This window comes from Protomyctophum parallelum (genome assembly GCF_964188405.1).
Source record: "Protomyctophum parallelum genome assembly, chromosome: 3".
NCBI lineage: Eukaryota > Metazoa > Chordata > Actinopteri > Myctophiformes > Myctophidae > Protomyctophum > Protomyctophum parallelum.
In genome coordinates this window covers 20,698,670-20,718,198 of record NC_139698.1, presented here as the reverse complement: position 1 = coordinate 20,718,198, position 19,529 = coordinate 20,698,670, and the positions used below count along the sequence as shown (strand labels likewise).

At 43.2% G+C, this 19,529-nt stretch overlaps 1 protein-coding gene across 2 annotated transcripts in view; it reads right to left on the bottom strand.

The window, feature by feature from the left end:
• The window catches only part of LOC310855409 (carboxypeptidase Q-like), a 33,676-nt gene extending 14,679 nt beyond the window's left edge, over positions 1-18,997 (bottom strand). The window contains exons 1-6 of one of the 2 annotated variants that reach the window (XM_083760393.1): positions 18,889-18,997; positions 17,191-17,332; positions 16,467-16,679; positions 15,018-15,134; positions 12,924-13,131; positions 8,449-8,668 (exon numbers count right to left, since the gene is read on the bottom strand). In XM_083760393.1, the coding sequence (XP_083616519.1) occupies positions 8,449-8,668; positions 12,924-13,131; positions 15,018-15,134; positions 16,467-16,679; positions 17,191-17,332 (900 nt within the window). In that variant the 5' untranslated portion in view covers positions 18,889-18,997. The remainder of the gene's footprint in view (positions 1-8,448; positions 8,669-12,923; positions 13,132-15,017; positions 15,135-16,466; positions 16,680-17,190; positions 17,333-18,888) is intronic. The other variant, XM_083760394.1, reaches the window with a different exon arrangement.
• Between the last annotated feature and the right edge of the window lie 532 nt (positions 18,998-19,529).

The following is a 19,529-nucleotide window of genomic DNA, read 5'->3' as shown; positions in this document are numbered from 1 at the left end:
TCTACACACTTTTTACAAAATTGGGAAACTTAAGAATGTTTCTGTCACGTTTGGCCTCCTACAGAAACCATAAATGAAAAATAAAAATGTGAAAAAATAAACATTATACATTTTCATAGATTCTTTTGTAATGCTACAGGGAGCCACTAGGGGAGTGCTCAAGAGCCGCAAGCGGCTCTTGAGCCGCCGGTTGCCGACCCCTGCACTAGGCCGAGGACGAAATGCCACATGAACAATTTCAACTCAGCCTCAAGGTGGCGCTATAACTGGCCGAAAAGTGTTTTTACCTCTAACTGCACGGATCTGTGGATAACCTGGTGGAGACCTGTGCCCGGAAGGGCACTTTTTCTTTATATATATTATTCTCTGGTATCGGTATTTGGTATCGGTATCTGCTAACACAGAAATTGTGGTATCGGGACATCCCTAGTAAAAGTATCAATACTGCAATATGCATCGCGACACATTGTGAGCTTGTAGATCGGCTATTTTCAAATGGCCAAAATGTGTGTAAGGCTGAATGTATGATCTGTAATAATAATCAAAACCTACAAAGTAACTCATAACTAAGGTTTTCAAATAGGTACTGAATATTGGACAAATACCCCACAATTGTACTTGACTCCATTATAGAGGGTATGCGCGTGACATCATCATCAAACCCGGAAGTTGTGCAGGAACGCCTACCGAGTGGCAAAAAACGACTTGTCTGGCCTTGACATTCCATACATCCACACAGAAAATCTGATTGCATTGACCGACGTTAAACTCACTTTGCCACTGGATTTCCCATTCACTCTAATGCATGTGCATACCCTCTATTGCCCGCTAGGTGGCAGCATAAGCACACGTAACCTGTGCCATCTGTCCGCTCTTGCTCTACCTCGTTTCATTGTTGTTGTGAGGACATTGATCGTTTAGCCGTATAAGCTCATACCCCTTAGCTCTCGTTACAAAACAGTTACATGTGCACAGCGATGCGATACAAACTCGCAAATGATTTACGATCGTCGGGATGCGCGACAGCTCACCATGGACAGCTTTAGAGATACAAGTCTTTGAAAATCCTGTTATAATGGAGGCTCAATGGAGCTGGATTTAAAAAAATCCCATGTACATACTGTAGTTAGCACCGTCCTACTGTATAGGGCTCCGTTTTCGTCACCGCTAAACCCCTTATCCCTAAACTTCTTGGCCTTTTTTCATTTATTTATTGTATTTTTGAATAGTTCAACTAGCCAATCTGCATTGACATTGACACGTTGTGAGCTTGTAGACTGGCCATTTTATCTATTCAAAAATGTTTTGCAAAATAGTAAAAAAAAAAAAGGCAAAGAAGTTTGGGTTTAGCGGTGACGAAAATGGAGCCCTAAAAGTACCTTAGCCTAGGGCTACGATTATAATCGTAGAGAGCAGAGAAGAAGTTAAGTGCAGCGCTTGAGTGAATGAACGTCGTTGCTTTAGGCCAACCGGTGGTTGTTGGCACAGGCTCAGTCATTTCCCACACCCACGCTTTGTGTTTCCATGCAGGATGTCCAGGGGTATGAACCATTAAGTTTTCCCCCCCCATCACCAAGTTTGGCAAAACTCAGCCGTGCGAGGCTATAGGTCAGCAGTGGGACCCCCCCCCCCTCTCCCTCTCCCTCCCCCGTACGACCAGCCACATGACTCACGGTCATGTTAACGCTCCTGAACAAGAAACAAGGCTCATCCCACTACAAAAAAGAAACAAAACAAAAAAAATACAACACCCACGCTGGAGAGTCAACGGAACCTGTATACACCCACCTGGCGTGACTCACACATCATCATCACACACCGACTGTTGAAATCTAATGAGTCTTAATCAGCAGGCTTTGCCATGTATGGGCGACATGTTGAGGTCATGTTTGTTGGATGGATGGATGTGCACCGGGAGGCCGATGACGATGAAGCCGACATGCGTGTCCGTCATCGACATGATCTTAAAATACTTTAGTTTTTTTAGGTTTTCTTTTCCTAGTGTGGGATAAAATAAAGCAGTATATCATCCGAAGGCTTTTAAAGTTTCATCTCGTGGTTTAACTTCCTCTATAAAGTGCTTCACTGTAACGGCAGTGATATATTTAGCATTCCTGAAATGACAGGATGAACTCAACATTGTTTTTAAATCATCCTAAACCCAAAAAGTATATCCCTTGTTTCTCTCATAGTCCTCATTATAATAATTATCATTAACATTATTACTAGGTTAGTAGGTTTATCGTTATTATTACAAGGCCTAGAGAAACCGGGAAGCCAACTGGTTTGGGTTATAGCCAATCGGGGAAGCCGATGCATACATTAAAGAGTTGCCACTCAGCGCTGGACACCTCGGCCACTCATATCAGACACATCCCACGTTTGAGACCGTGTTGGTCGGAACGCTTGCCTTTCCGAGTTACGCCACCGGACAGAGTGACAGACAGACGAATTAGAGAATTATTAAAGGGGGGAAGCCTGCTGGCCTAGCGGTCCAGGCGAATGCCACATAAAAGGCTCTGGCCTGACAGTCGTGTGTTCGAGTCCCGTTCATGACGACCTTTTCTGCATGTCTCTCCCCTTCTCTCTCTCCCTCCCTCTTTCCTGTCTATTCACTTGTGACTATCAATAAAGGCAGAAACGCCAAAAACAAAACTTAATTTATTTTGACTGATTTAAACGCGTAACCCGCATTTTAATCAAATACCCTACGCTGCCGAGATTGTCGTATTACCTTTAGAGCATAGGCTGAATTATTTGGACTTTTGATCCGTGAAAATACGGCGAAAAAAGGTCCCTCGGTTTGTTATGAACCGATCGCACCATCCACCATCTTGGTGCACCCGGAAGACGCAGCACAAGACCCGCCTCCATGAGGCGTTGTACCCCATTAATTTGCATTGGCCTCAATTTCCCAGAAGCATGTGATGATTTCCGGTTTCGTCATCAAAACGAAACCATCTAGTCTCTATCTCCGCGGCAAAGACAGAGTTTATTTATTTATTACAATACGGCGGATTAAACACATAAAACAAAAAGGCGGGTATGTCGTATATCGCAGCGCCAGTAACCTGGATTAAACAATTCCTGGCAGGCAAACTGTTTTTAATGAAATAGGTCCCATCTTGTATTTTGTAACCATGTATTTTTATTTCTTTCTTTTAGAAGAAATACATAGTAAGTTTCCAAAATGAATACATGATTTTTCTTTCCTAATATACTTTCTGATAGCATGAATGAATGTTAATGATAAAGCGTAGTTGGGATGTAGAAATAGCAACATTTTTTTTTTTTTTTCAAAAGAAAAGTTGCTAGGGCAACTGCAAATTCTACAGGGACCGACGTCATAATAATTATATTTCCCCAGAAATCAAAGTGAGCTCCCAGAGTCCCAGACTCCCAGTGTAATCATCTTTCCATAGAAACCTTAAATAGTGATGGTTGACGAAAAGTAATATTTAGTGTTCCGATGTCCTCATTTCCAACTGAACCCACGCAAACAGGCACGCACGCACGCACATTCGCACACGCACACACTTTTCTCTCAGCTTGCCTACCATCTGTCTCTCCTACACTGTCTCCCTCTCAGCTGTCCTACTGTCTGTCTCTCCTACACACTGTCTCCCTATCAGCTGTCCTACTGTCTGTCTCTCCTACACTGTCTCCCTCTCAGCTGTCTTCCTGTCTGTCTCTCCTACACTGTCTGTCTCTCAGATGTCCTACTGTCTTGTCTCTCCTATATACACTGTCTCCCTCTCAGCTGTCCTACTGTCTGTCTCTCCTACACTGTCTCCCTCTCAGCTGTCCTACTGTCTGTCTCTCCTACACTGTCTCCCTCTCAGCTGTCCTCCTGTCTGTCTCTCCTATACACTGTCTCCCTCTCAGCTGTTCTACCGTCTTGTCTCTCCTACACACTGTCTCCCTCTCAGCTGTCCTACTGTCTGTCTCTCCTACACTGTCTCCCTCTCAGCTGTTCTACCGTCTGTCTCTCCTACACTGTCTCGCTCTCAGCTGTCCTACTGTCTGTCTCTCCTACACTGTCTCCCTCTCAGCTGTTCTACCGTCTGTCTCTCCTGCACTGTCTCCCTCTCAGCTGTTCTACCGTCTGTCTCTCCTACACACTGTCTCCCTCTCAGCTGTCCTCCTGTCTGTCTCTCCTACACTGTCTCCCTCTCAGCTGTTCTACCGTCTGTCTCTCCTACACACTGTCTCCCTCTCAGCTGTCCTACTGTCTGTCTCTCCTACACTGTCTCCCTCTCAGCTGTCCTACTGTCTGTCTCTCCTATACACTGTCTCCCTCTCAGCTGTCCTACCGTCTGTCTCTCCTACACACTGTCTCCCTCTCAGCTGTCCTACTGTCTGTCTCTCCTACACACTGTCTCCCTCTTAGCTGTCCTACTGTCTGTCTCTCCTACACCATCTCCCTCTCAGCTGTCCTACTGTCTGTCTCTCCTACACACTGTCTCCCTCTCAGCTGTCCTACTGTCTGTCTCTCCTACACACTGTCTCCCTCTTAGCTGTCCTCCTGTCTGTCTCTCCTACACTGTCTCCCTCTCAGCTGTCCTACTGTCTGTCTCTCCTACACACTGTCTCCCTCTCAGCTGTCCTCCTGTCTGTCTCTCCTACACTGTCTCCCTCTCAGCTGTCCTACTGTCTGTCTCTCCTACACACTGTCTTCCTCTCAGCTGTCCTCCTGTCTGTCTCTCCTACACTGTCTCCCTCTCAGCTGTCCTCCTGTCTGTCTCTCCTATACACTGTTGGTCTCAACTGTTGACTATTGTGGCCCCCGTAAGGCTACACAATGTAACCTTTTACTCAGCAAACAAAATGTTATATTGACCAATCTGTATGGTAGAATACCGTATGTTAATACAATATAAATTACTCAACTGCCGTGGTTTGGGTTCCCCGCTCTATTTATTGTGAAATGTAGATCCTGTGGTCTGGTTTGACCACAGGCTTCAGGCACTGACAGGCAGTGATCAAAAGGCAATATATCTCCCCTCCGCAAACCGGCAGGCTCCATTAGCTCAGTGATAAAAGATGTCATCACGCTATAGGACAGTGGTGTCCAAAGTCCAGCTCACAATGTTGTGCTGCCCACAAATCAATGTGCTTAAACTGAGCAGATTAGGCCTTCCGTTCCATAGAATAGATAATGGCCAAAATATCTTGAAAAAAGGGTTGGGTACAATCAGTTATTAAAGGGACACTTCACCCTTTTTGTAAAAACATACATGTTAATGACGTTTAGAAGATTTAGAACACTTTCCTGGGGGTCTTTGTGTGTGTGTGAAATAATGTGGTTTTAGATATTTTAGATTGTAGCAGTGAGCCCAGTGGCTCTGATGTCATGGACCACTGGGCTCACTTACTTCCTGGACTACATGTTGTCTCAGTAAGACAGCCCTCCCCCTATCCACAAGGAGGAGCAGTGCACCAAAGCATTATAGTAATCCAGGAAGTAAGTGAGCCCAGTGTCCATGACATCAGAGACACTGGACTCACTGCTAAAATCTTAAAATATCTACAACCACAAATTACACACACAAAGACCCCCAGGAAAGTGTTCTAAATCTTCTACACGTCATTAACATATATTGTTTTGCAAAAAAGGGTGAAATGTCCCTTTAAGGCCTCTCAGAGGTATCGACTTTAGCCCTGGACTTCACAAACTTGATGACTTTAGGCTTACTTGATCAAATAAAATAAAAAATACCAGTGACTTGACTTGAGACTTCTTTTCAAGACTCGGTACTCAAGAGAGAGACTTACGTGTACTTGCAAAAAAAAAACTGTGACTTTTTCCTTAACCTAGTGAAACGGACCCGAGTTCAGTTGCAACAACTGTGCACCGCGTTTACGGTACACAAAATCTCTTCACCAAAAGACAGTCGGTCTAAACCTCCTGAAGGTCTGCAAGGCCAAGCACCGCACCTGGGGGGACAGGGCCTTCTATGTTTCGGCCCCCAAACTCTGGAATGAACTCCCCAACCATCTCAGAGCTGCTCCCTCTCTCCTCTCCTTCAAAACCTCACTCAAAACACACCTCTTCAGGATAGCTTTCCCCAGCTGAGGCCTCGTTTATCCTTTTATCTTTTTAACCCTGTACCGTTGTTGTATCCGTTTTGTTTTGCTTAGGTTTTTTTCTTCTTATTGTCTCCACCAGGCCGAAGGCATGGGGGGAGAGTATGTTTTGCACTCCGTACGTGTGTCCGTCCGTGTGTCCGTGTGTGTGTCCGTGAGCAGCTAATCTCGGCCACCGTTAACCCGGTCGATGCCAAATTTTGCACACACACTCCCTGGATGCCAACGATGAACCTCTGCCCCAAACTTTCCAGAACGGCCTGTTATAGCGCCACCAGGAGGCCGCTTTGTGCAAAACAAGTTTTTGCACAGTACACCTACAGATTTTGTCCAAACATCGCGCAAATTGGTACACAGTCTCAGTTCACAGGAGTGCTCAGTTTCAAACAAAATGCTGCAAATCATGAACACATCGCGTGATTTCCGTGAAATTGTGCACGCACATTCCCACTAGGCCGAGGACGAAATGCCACATGAACAATTTCAACTCAGCCTCAAGGTGGCGCTATAACTGGCCGAAAAGTGTTTTTACCTCTAACTGCACGGATCTGTGGATAATTTACTTTTGTTGCCCTTTTATCCAACCACCAGATGAAGGCAAGCTGCAATGTCCTACATTCCTATCCTGGTGGAGACCTGTGCCCAGAAGGGCACTTTTTCTAGTTAAAGTCTGTTCCTAGTTATTATTATTATGAAATAGCCACGTTGCGTTGTGAGCTTGTAGATCGCCTATTATTTTGGCTAATGTTCCCCTTTAAATGAAGCATTTCCACGCAGAGGGCTGCATGGCCATATATACACTTGGTGGTTCTCCGTAAAAAGATGACGTCACGTTGCTGAAGGTAGAAGCACAGACAGACTAAACAGCTGTAGGAATGTGTGCAGTCAGCAGGGCTGCAGTGCCTGCGCCGGCTCCCCCCCAAACGACGCGCGGCGGGCAGCGGGGGCAAAGAGGCTCAGCGCTGGGATCGAGTTACATCTCAGTCAGAGACGAGTTGCACACACACAGTACAATCATGTGCTGCTTTTTTCGGCAGAGGTGGAAAGTAACCAAGTATACCTTTACTTACAGTAAGCACTGTACTGAACCGATTCAGACATGACGTTGAAGAAAAAAAAATCTAAATCCTCCAGTTTTCTGAAATAAATATTTTCACGATTTTTCAAAAATAGCAGATCTACAAGCTCGATGAGCTTGTAGATCTGCTATTTTTCAATAGCTAAATTATAACGGAATGCTTAAAAACACCAAAAGGGGCAAATTGACAGTAGCCGATGTTTATCTGTTGTTGATAAGCATATACATTTTGCGTTGGCTATGTTGGTTTTTTTTTTTTTTTTTTTAAACATCTGTATTGGCCAAGAATTTCTATTTTGGTGCATTGCTAATTAGTATTACCTCTACTTTACTTGAGTATTTCCAATTTCCAAATACTTTTACTTGTAGAGTATTTCTACATTTTTTTCTACTTTTACTTAAATAAAAACAAGTGAGTACTTTTTCCCCACCACTTCTAAATGCTCAGCAGGCCAAGAGGCATTTTGTTATACATCTCATACGAGTTACCACGCAGTGAAATATGTCGCTTTCGGTTCCTCTCGACTTTGTGGCAACAATAACAAAACATTTGCACGATGCTTATTTCACAAAATCCTGACTCAAAAGATGTGTGTTGTGTTAAGACCGCCGTCGCCACCACCACGCCCGTCTCCTGTTTTCTCACGGAACAGGACAGAAGGACACGACATCACTCGTGTGGGGGAGAGAGAGAGAGAGAGAGAGAGAGAGAGAGAGAGAGAGAGCAGGTTGGGGAAAGAACACACACACACACACACGTGTGCGTGCGTGTGTGTGCATATTAACGGGTCTGGCCCTCATAACTGCATTTGCCAGAGTACAGTGCTTTCTTGGGTTTATAAATCCCTTTCCTGCAAAATGTTAAGTATTCAATCAATCAATCAAAAGAATCAACTCTTTAGCCTAGTCTAGATCTACCCTTTTCTGTATTTTAGAAGAAAAACTAATATTTGGAGAAAAGCAAAAAATCTTGGGAAAGGAAAGGAAAGGAAAGGAACGGAAAGAAAAATAATAAATGCCAAGGACCCCTAGAATTATATGTATTTGGCCGCGGACCCCCTCCATCTGAAAATATGTAGTTCCAGGGACCCTCCAGACGCAAAGATTTGAGTTAAAAAAAATAGCAAAAAATAGCAGACCCTACAAGTTCATAGCGCGGCACTCTATGGACTTGTAGATCTGCTATTTCTCCAACCGCTAAAGCATAACATAATGCTTTAAAAACACCAAAAAGGGGGTTCCCGGCCCGCCACCAGAACGGGATAAGGACAGGCGTACGGTACCTGTTCGGGATGCTGCCAGCCCCTGATCTCGGCCACCGTGTTGAAGGACGGGGCGTCGGGGAGGTTCCGGGCCGCCATGCTGAGGCGGACCACCAGGGGGCGCCCTCCTCCTCCTCCCCTGCGGGCCATGCGGCCCATCATCTGGGCGTCCTCCACCGTGATGCAGGCCGTGGGGATGCGCTTCACGCCGTCCTGGTAGAACTGCCAGCCTGTGTGTGGACTGAAGAGGGCCACTTGTGTGGTGAGTTTTACATTTCATTTTCATCGTGGTTTAACCCATTTTGGGCTGGAACCCCCTTTTGGTGTTGATAACCCATTCTGACCTGAGATCAGATTCTAAAAAGGTCTTCTAGATCCTGACAGTTTTCTGAATAAGCCATGTTTCCATGTCAGTCGTTCTTCGATTTTTCAAAAATAGCAGATCTACAAGCTCGTAGCGCGCCACCGAGTGTCGCGTTACAAGCTTGTAGATCTGCTATTTTTCAATAGCTAAAGCATAACGTAATGCTAACACCAAAAGGTGGTCCAAAAGGGAAACCCTTTTGGTGTTTTTTTAACCCATTTTGACCTGGGAACGATTCTGCAAATGTCTTCTAAATCCTGACTGTTTTCTTGAAAAAGCAATGTTATGCGCTATGAGCTTGTAGATCTGCTATTTTTCAATAGCTAAAGCATAACGTAATGCTAACACCAAAAGGGGTTCCCACCCAGAATGGGTTAAGCATACTTTAGCTATTGAAAAATAGCAGATCTACAAGCTCATAGCCCGGCACCGAAAATCTTTGAATATATATATATTCTTTCAGAGCGAACGTTTTTAACTCAAATCTTTGCTTCTGGGAGGGTCCATGGAACTATATATATTTTCAGATCGGGGTCGGCGGCCAATTACATTATATTTTTGGGGGGCCTTGACACCTCACGACCATGATCACATGGTATGGAGCACAGGTTCATAATTAGTATACAGTAGGCTACAATACACAGTGTACTGTACATACAATACAGGCAGCAAAGGGCATTCATTAGTTGAACATTATTGGTTCAGAAAATAACCCATTTTGTAGATATACGTTTTGTTTTTCAGATTTTAGTAATGAAATGAATTTAAACAGATGGTGGTTTACAACAACACCAAGAAGGCATATGAAATTGTTAAGGAGCTAACAAAACCAAAACAGACCAGAGTCTCTGCAATCCAGAGCAAGACCGGTGAAAGCCTAACGGAAGAACAGAACATCTTGGAAAGGTGGACAGAATACTGCTCTGACCTCTACAACCACACGGCAACTGGAGATCCAACAGTCCTGACATGTCCTCAATCCACAGAGGAAGAAGACAAGCTCCCCATCCTCTGTGAAGAAGTTGAGGCAGCAGTCTGAGCACTGAAAAAAGGAAAAACAGCCGGACTGGATAACATCACAGCAGAGCTTGTACAAGCAGGAGGAGAACCCATGATCGACACCCTCACCATCCTGTGCAACAAAATCTGGCAGAGTGGTGAATGGCCTACATCATGGACACAGTCACTCATCATCACACTTCCGAAAAAAGGCAATCTTCAACTGTGCCAAAACTACCGCACCATCAGTCTCATCAGCCATCCCAGCAAAGTCCTTCTGAAAATAATACTGAATAGGTTAAAACCTCAAGCTGAACTGATCATAGCGGAAGAACAGGCTGGATTTAGGGCAGGGCGGAGCACCACAGAACAGATCTTCAACTTGAGGATTATCTGCGAGAGATATCTGCAGCATCAACAACACCTTTACCACGTGTTTATAGACTTCAAGAAAGCCTTTGAACGGGTATGGCATGCTGCGCTGTGGGCATGAGGAAGTATAACATCAGACCTAACCTTGTCACTGTCATACAACAACTGTACAACAAAGCTACCAGTGCTGTTATCTACAACGGAGCTTTCGGAGACTGGTTCAGGACAACAATTGGAGTGCGCCAAGGATGCCTTCTCTCACCCATTCTCTTTAATATTTTTCTGGAGCGTATCATGACGGATGCCCTGGCAGACCATGAAGGAACTGTCAGCATAGGAGGCAGACCAATCACCAACCTCCGTTTTGCGGATGACATTGATGGGCTAAGCTGGTGAAGAAAAATAACTTGCCAGCCTAGTGGAAAGGCTTGACATCACTTCCCGAGCCTATGGAATGGAAATCCATGCAGACAAAACCAAAATGATGACCAACAACAACAGTGGCATCCGCTCAGACATCCAAGTAAACGGACAGGCACTGGACACGGTGTCCAGCTTCAAATACCTTGGAGCAATCGTGTCCGATGAAGGTTCTAAACGGGAAGTCCTTACCAGAATTGCACAAACAACTGCTGCCCTGGCAAAACTCAAGCCCATATGGAAAGACAAAAACATCAGCCTGACATCAAAGGTGAGACTACTGCGTTCACTCGTCATGTCAATCGTTCTCTATGCTTGTGAAACTTGGACTCTTACAGCTGAGCTACAGAAGAGAATATAGAGTATGGAAATGAGATGCTACAGAAGACTCATGGGTATCTCCTACACCCAACATGTCACAAACGAGGAAGTACGGCAAAAGATCAGCCAAGCCATCGGCCCACATGATGACCTTCTGACCACTGTCATAAAGCGTAAACTGAGGTGGTACGGACATCACCAGATCCTCAGGCCTTGCAAAGACCATCCTGCAAGGCACCGTACGAGGTGGCAGGAGAAGAGGGAGACAGAAGAAAAGATGGGAAGATAACATCGGAGAATGGACACACTTGAAACTCAGCGAGGCAATGAGCGCTGCCGAGGACAGAGAGGGATGGAGAGAGCTGGTCAACAGATCGTCTGTGGTGCCCCAACGACCCCCCGGGGTTACGGGATAGGTGAAGGTGAAGGGTGGTTTATGAAATAGATTGGCAGGTATTTTTTCGCCTAAAGTTCATAACGCTAAATATTCCTACATTCCAACGTAACGCGATACTCGTCTCCAACTCTCTCGTCTTCATTAAATCCTCTGACTTCTTTCCAGTCACTTTATGTCTGCCCCCGTGACCTTTGGGATTCTTGTGTTTACAATAAACACGAGGAACATCGTACACAAAACTAAAGAAATATATATATATAATACAACGGACCAAACAAACATTATTGTTTTCTATGGTGGATGAAGGATGACAGGTCTTTTTTAGCGAGGATGTCGTGGCAGGGTACAGTAGCTATAGGACTTTTCCAGTGAAGTAAAACTGCAGCGAGGCGAATGCAACTACATCTGCCTGGCATCTGGCCACCACAGGAGACGTGGTGAGTTGACCCATCGTTTATATCCTGAGCCCTCCTGGCTCCCGGAGAGCAGTGTTGTTTTCGTCGACTAAAACTAAGACGAAAAATGTTCGTCGACTACCTTTTCCACTGAAGAAAACTAAATGGAAACTAAATTAAAACTATGCTATGGTGACTAAAACTAAGACTAAATATACTGACAATTTCGTCAACAAATATAAACTAGACTAAAATGTTAGGAAGGGACTAGTGGACAACAGATCCAGTATAAGTCATTTTACACTTGGTTGCATGCTGAAAATAGCCGATCTACAAGCTTGTAGTGTAAAATAAGTGTAAAATAAGTCATTATGACGGCAACAAGGCCAGCAAAAATACATTTTAGTCGACTAAATCACCTGTAGATTTAGTCGATTAAAATCTTATGACATTTAGTCGACTAAAACTAGACTAACACTAATACATTCCAGGTGACTAAAATGTGACTAAGACCAAATGAAAACTATTCAGGAGACTATGACTAAAACTAAAATAGAAATTTTCTGCCAAAAACAACACTCCCGGAGAGAGTCGGGACCATAAGAACCATTCAAGTGCATGATTTATTATCCTGAGCCCAACCCTCAAAAAGTCCCATCAAGTCCTGGATCCACACTTTATAAATGATGGGTAATTGATTAGTATGGATTTACTCTTGAATGGTTCCCCATGGGCCCTATGTTCCGCACCGCCTTACCCCTTATTATCCCTAAATGTTTTGGTAAAAAAAAAAAATGTTTTAACTATTTTGTAAAACAGTTTAAAATAGTTTTGAGTGAAACTAGGTAGTTGGAAGGTAGAATGGAGTGACAGACAGACAGACAGACAGACAGACAGACAGACAGACAGACAGACAGACAGACAGACAGACCTGTCGATAGAGAATAGTGACAGTCAGACAGACAGACAGACAGACAGACAGACAGGAAAGGTACTATGTTTACCCAGGATAACTGGACTAAGCTCAAGAACTTGTTTACAGCCAGGCCCTGCTCATAGAACATTTCATGGTAGGGGTTCAATGCCTTGCTCAAGGGCACTTCAGCGGTGGTAATTGTAACATGCCGGTCCGGGGATATACGAACTAGCGACCTTCCGATATCAAGACCGCTCCGCAAACCGTTCGGCCACCGCTGCCCTACAGACAGACAGACAGACAGACAAATACCTGTTGATGGAGAACGAGGTGACGGAGCGTATGAGCGTGGCGACGGCGCCCAGCTTGGCGGCCTCAGAGGCGCCGTGTCCGCGGTACGCCACCGTCTCGAAGTAGCTGACGAAGGGCTGGTTGAACACCACGATCCTCCCCGCCGCCTCGGCGCCTCGACGCCGCAGCTCAGAGAAGGACTCCACCACCAAAACCTCCGCCTCTATACCTGGGGGGGGGGGGGGATTTGGAGATTGAATATATATTCGCTGGTGCGCAACACCTCTGAATGTCAGATAATTGCTCGTTTAGATCGATTCCACCTGCTGCGCAGCACAGCGCAAATCATTGCACAAAGGCTATACAAAAGTATAAAAAAAGAGCAATTGGAAACAGTCCGTTCATAGAGGAATATGGACAGTAAACAATGTGGTCAGACCTGCCTGAGAGGAACGGACAGACTAACTTGTATACCCTTGTTACATATCGGGGATTATATATATATTTATGAGATAACGTGATGATTGTATTTATATATATTATATGATAACGTGGTTATGCTTATATATATATATATATATATATATATATATATATACTTATAATATATATCGTGAAGGGGTTACATTATACAGAGTGCTGATCAGTTCTTTCAGCCACAGGTCTGGTCTGCTGTGGTGCGTGGAGGCGGAGACCCATCAACCTGTCTGCCCACCCCCTCGTCACCAGGAGCCAATCCGCGCTCAGAGGACCAGCCTGGGAAGACTACTTAGCAGCACCTGTGACATGCAATCATTGGCATTGTCTCTCAGTCTCCCCATACTGAGAGCACACTGTCCAGAGGAGCTAGGGAATGCTCAAAGTTTCAGAACTGTTTAAAAGCGTAGGCCAGGGGCTATATCTGTGTGGAGCCCCTGAGCTGATTCTGTGATTCTGAGCTAAAGAAGATACAACTGATATTATAATTATATATATATATATATATATATATATATATATATATATATATATATAGAGAGAGAGAGAGAGATATATAGTATATAATATAATATATTTTGATCTGTATTCCTGAGCTAAAGATACAACTGATATTATAGTTATATATACTAGTCCTTACCCGTTGTGAGATATTTGCCCCCCCCCCTTGTGGCCGTGAAGGGTACTGCGCCCGGGTGCGTTTGTAATTGACTAATAAATAAATTAATAATCATTAATGTGTCAAATCGAAAAAGGGCTTCGTTACGCCCTCCATATTCATATGGTCAATGCCTGTGTGAAAAGTGGGAGTGATTGGTGCAGGCAGTAAGGAGTTACGGCACTGTTTCTGACAGACAGACACACAGACACACGGACACACAGACATTCGGTTAATTATAGTATGATATGATATAGAGATATATAGTATATAATCTAATATATATAAATACAGCATATGGGTGCGTACTTTTTGAAACCAAATTCACCAAATTATTTGGGGGGGGGACCCCAAATTATATTTAAAAAAAATGAATGGCTGGACAATAGAAATTAAGAGTTTACATAGTACACATAGTACATGCATAAACCTCCCTTAATGATTATATCTGGTTTCAGTATTCATTTATGATATATTTTTCTCTATTATAAGGTTATTTTTGCAGTCAGTTTGTATTGGGGGTGCCGGGCGGGGGGTCGCGAGACATGGCCAAAGCATTTCCGGGGGTCCCCAGCCAAAAAGGTTGAGAACCCCTGCTTCACAGGAGGTAAAAAGATGACTATAGTAGAAACATAAATAACAGAACAACAGACATCCGGGCACTCAGGGCGAAAATGAAGACCTTTCATGGTCAAAAAATGCTGGCAGTTGCATTTTAATTAAAAATAGGATATTCCTCTTTTTTTTTTTACTCTTGAGTGCCCCGGACAATTCACTGTTTTTACTATAATTATTATTTTTATTTCTAAAAAAAGTCTGTGTTGATTCCGTCGACTAAAACGATGACGGAAAATGTCTGTCGGCTATTTCCGGCAAAATGTACATTTTGTAGTTTCAGCTGGTTTCTGTTTCCGAGTCAGCCTGGCAGAAGATACTGTAGTCATGTAGTGTATAGTGTAGGCCTACTGTATGTACTGTACCTCCAGGAGGTGTCCCCACACTGCTGCCAAGGCCCAGTATAGCCAGAGTCTTGTTCCTGGGCTGCAGCAGCTGAGCGCTCTCCTCTCCTCTCACCCAGTGAGGGACCGTCACTGGTTCTGTTGGTGTTCAAGGTGGGACACAGACAGCACGTCATTAATCCATTCTGACCTGAGATCAGATTCTAAAAATGTCTTCTACATCCTGACAGTTTTCCATTCTGACCTGAGATCAGATTCTAAAAAATGTCTTCTATGTCAGTCGCTCTTCGATTTTTCAAAAATAGCAGACCTACAAGCTCATAGCGCGCCACTCGGTGGCGCGCTATGAGCTTGTAGATCTGCTATTTTTCAATAGCTAAAGCATGACATAATGCTAACACCAAAAGGGGTTAATCTATGTCGTCCTGGAGGACGATTCTACAAATGTTCTTCTACTGTAAATCATGACAGTTTCCTGAAAAAACACTATTTTTCTATGTCAGTGGTTCTCAAACATTTTCATGTCAAGCAAGGACCCCCAAAGATATATGTATTTGGCCGCCGACCCCCATCTGAAAATATGTTGCTCCAGGGACCTCCCTCCCAGAAGCAAAGATTTGAGTTCAAAACGTTCGCTCTGAAAGAATATATATATATATATATATATATATATATATTCAATGTTTTGCGCCACATTTTCACGATTTTTCAAAGAATAGCAGACCTACAAGCTCGTAGCGCGGCACTCAGTGCCGCGCTACAAGCTTGTAGATCTGATATTTTTCAATAGCCAAAGTGTAACATATAAATGCTTAGAACACCAAAAGGGGTCCCCGCCCAGAATGGGTTAAATGCAACAAGGTCTCACGTACTGTAGCAGGCCACTGTTAAGCCCAAGCCGCAACCAACGATTCGCCATGCAACTCCTTGCATCATGGAACTACTTGCATCATGCAACTCCTTGCATCATGCAACTCCTTGCATCATGCAACTACTTGCAACCATCATCCGATTCCCCAATGACAGTTGTAAGGAGTTGCGTAGGTACAAGTTGACCTTAAAATCAACGGAAATCAGGGCCGGTCACTTCATTTTCCAATGATCGGGAATCGGATTCGGAGCAAAGAAACCTGAACATCCCTAGTATCATTGTCTGTGATTTTCGATATTATACTATTGTGATATGGCATAAGTGTTCTATAAAAAATATAAATATTGGCTCGGGGGAAAAAAACGGTATCGGCAGATACTCAAAAATCAAATCGGAATCGGAGCCGGAGCAAAAAAAAAAAAACAGATCTACAAGCTCATAGCGCGCCACCGAGTGGCGCGCTACGAGCTTGAAGGTCTGCTATTTTTGAAAAATCGTAGCTTTTTCAGAAAACTGTCATTTTCAAACAGACATTTTTAGAATCTGATCTCAGGTCAGAATGGGTTCATTTATCCATCCATCCGTCCAGCCGACCTCACCCAGATGAACGTCCAGTCCGTCCTGGGTCATGGCGTTGTGCATGTACTTGATGGCCATCTCCAGGCTGCGGGAGCCGCTGAATCGGCTCCCGATGGTGTCCGTGAGGTCGGCCAGGCGCGTGTAGGAGCGGTTCTGGGCCGGGCCGGACACGGCCAGGTCTATGATCCGCTTGGCTACGTCGGCGTAGCCCGCCACCTCGGCTGCTATATCTGCTATTCAACAAAAAACACAAAAGGGAATAAAAGGGGTAAATGGTGTGTTATAGTTAACCCGTTTAGACCTAAGTTCAATTCTACAAATGTCTTCTTTGTGACAGTTTTTCTTAAAAACCTGTGTTTCTGTGTCAGTGGTGCTCAAACTATTTCATTTCAAGGACCCCCAGTGTCATATGTAATTGGCTGCCGACCCCCATCTGAAAATATGTTGTTCCGGGGACCTCCTAGAAGCAAAGATTTGAGTTAAAAATGTTCGCTCTGAAAGAATATATATTCAATGATTTGTGCCACATTTTTTTCAAAAAACGTCATCACGCAATACGTTTGTTTTCAGGAAGTAATTCAAATTCAATTTTATGGACTTTTGATATAAAAATTTAAAATACACAAAAATTAAAATGTACCCATTTTTGTGGCATCCATTGTTGGGTATGCTCATATTATGATCACGGATGTGGTCTAAAAGTGTGAAAAACAGACCAGTACCAAGGGAGAGAGTGGGGCATACCTTTGTGTTGTCGGGGTTGATGATGGGAGAAGAGTCTGGATGCAGCAGACTGAGGCAGACACTCACAGACACACAACATGATGGACAGAGACAGCCACAGAGAGAGAGACGAAGAGAGAGCTTCTCCGTTGCTCTGGGCCATCTGGAAGCAGAGGAGAACATTGGCACGTTTAGAAAGTAGGATGACATCTCGTCTTGATCTGCTGCTGAATCATCCTGTGGAAGAAGCATGTCGATGCGACACACAAAGTTAAATCCACAACATTAACGCCAAAGTAAAATAATGATCCCGAGAGCTGATGATACTTCTGTTTATCTACAACTGTATGTATGCCAGGCCAGCGCAAACCACACAGTTGCAACTCCTTGAAAGTCAAGGAGTTGCATTGGTGTGGTTGGGAAAAGAAGAATGAACCCGCATGGCGCACACTCATATCTTCTCCAATTATTAATTTATTGACAACGTTTCGAGGTCAAACTGGTGGTTGACCTTAAAGGTTTTGTTTTTACTTATTAGTCCTGCTCAACATGCAAAAAAGTTCATGTCCACAAAATCATACAGGTTGTAGCAAACAAACTAAATAAAAATATAAATATGATATTTCAACAACATTTTGAAGATCTGAAGTTTGTTTGATGGATGGTGTTGATGATAATGATAATGATGATGATGATTATTATTATTAATTGAACACAGTTGAACTCCAATGGCAGTGATTCTCAAAGTGGAAGAAAGTGTAGAAATACTCTGTTACAAGTCCAATATAACTTTTTGTATACAAATATTTTGAAAATAGCAGATTGTATACTTTCAAATGTCTGCAATGTTATGAATGTTGAAGAGGTGCATGTTTTTCTATCAAAATCGACAAAGTAACGTATTCAAATAGATTGCCTCCGAGATAGAAGAAAAAGCCTATACCGAAAACTGGAAATACTCCAGTAAAGTAAACAAAAATACCTCCTGGAAATACTCCAGTAAAGTAAACAAAAATACCTCAAAACTTAAACAGGCTTACAGTACTTGAGTAAATGTACTTGTAGCTAGGATAATTTACACCACTGCTGTTTGAGAAAGATTTATTGTTGTATGCTGTATGACTGGCTGGCACCTGATGATGATTCATGTTGAGCTCAGCTGTACTTACACCAATAAGTCCATGACGAAACCACCTACTGTCTGTGGATCAGTCACATGTCATGACGAGTTATCATCATTGACATTATGTCATATGACACGGTACGTTTCCTTGAGTCACAATAGCAACTGTTGTCTAGCCTGACACTGAATCTGAATTTACATTTCGTTTCACTTCATGAATCGCCAGGACATGTTTTTATTTGAATGCTATAGCTATTCAGGGCTGGAGACAGGTTGACTGTTGTCCATTGAAAGGACAGAAGAGAACAGCTAACGTTGCACTGAATTGCAACTTCACATATATATATGTGAAGTTGCAATTCAGTGCAACGTTAGCTGTTCTGTTTTCTGCATTGTGTTGACTATAGTCATCACAATGCAGAAAATTGTAGAACACAACTAAATGGTGCAACAATTTTTTCAACACAGTAATATAACTGAGCCGCATACAAGTTGTAGCGTTACTGGTTACTTGTTTAAAGTGAAAATGAATGTGCAAGTCTGAACATAATTATAATAATTTGAGATTTCCATAGAATTAAATCAAAATCACGAACCGTCAAGTGAGCTGATGAGCTGCTGATGATGACAGAATTATAAAAGCATACACTACACACAGCTCTCTCCTCTTCTGTAAACACTTTATGAGATAATTAGGAAGATAACGTGAACAACGGCGTCAAGTTAGACAGAATAAAACAACATGAGACTCGGCGACTCCCGCTAAACTTCAAAATAAAACTCCACGAACATAATTTCCATTTATCACAGCTTTTGGCTACTGGTCTACACAGCAAGTAAAGAAGCAGAAATACTATAAAATTGTGCTGCAGAGTGAGAAGCTGCTCAGCTGCTCTGCTGATTGATCTGACCTATATAATTGCAACTGACTGCCTGGCATGAGGTAATTAGGCCTACTTATTTGGCAGCACCTGCAATTCCAATAGTAACCTATAAACATTTGAAAAGGCTTTAAATACATATACTATTAATATTGATAAGGTTTGGCCTTATTAACAAGGTTTGGATTTGGTATAGTTTGGGATATGAATTAATTAATTAACACACAGGCTCTGATGTGCATGCCTCATTGATATTCATTCATTGATATTTAAAATAAATATTTGAATGAATCATGCTGTAGTACTGTATACCTAATTGTGAGCCAAAGTCAGTAAAATATATTTGCAGTGTTTCA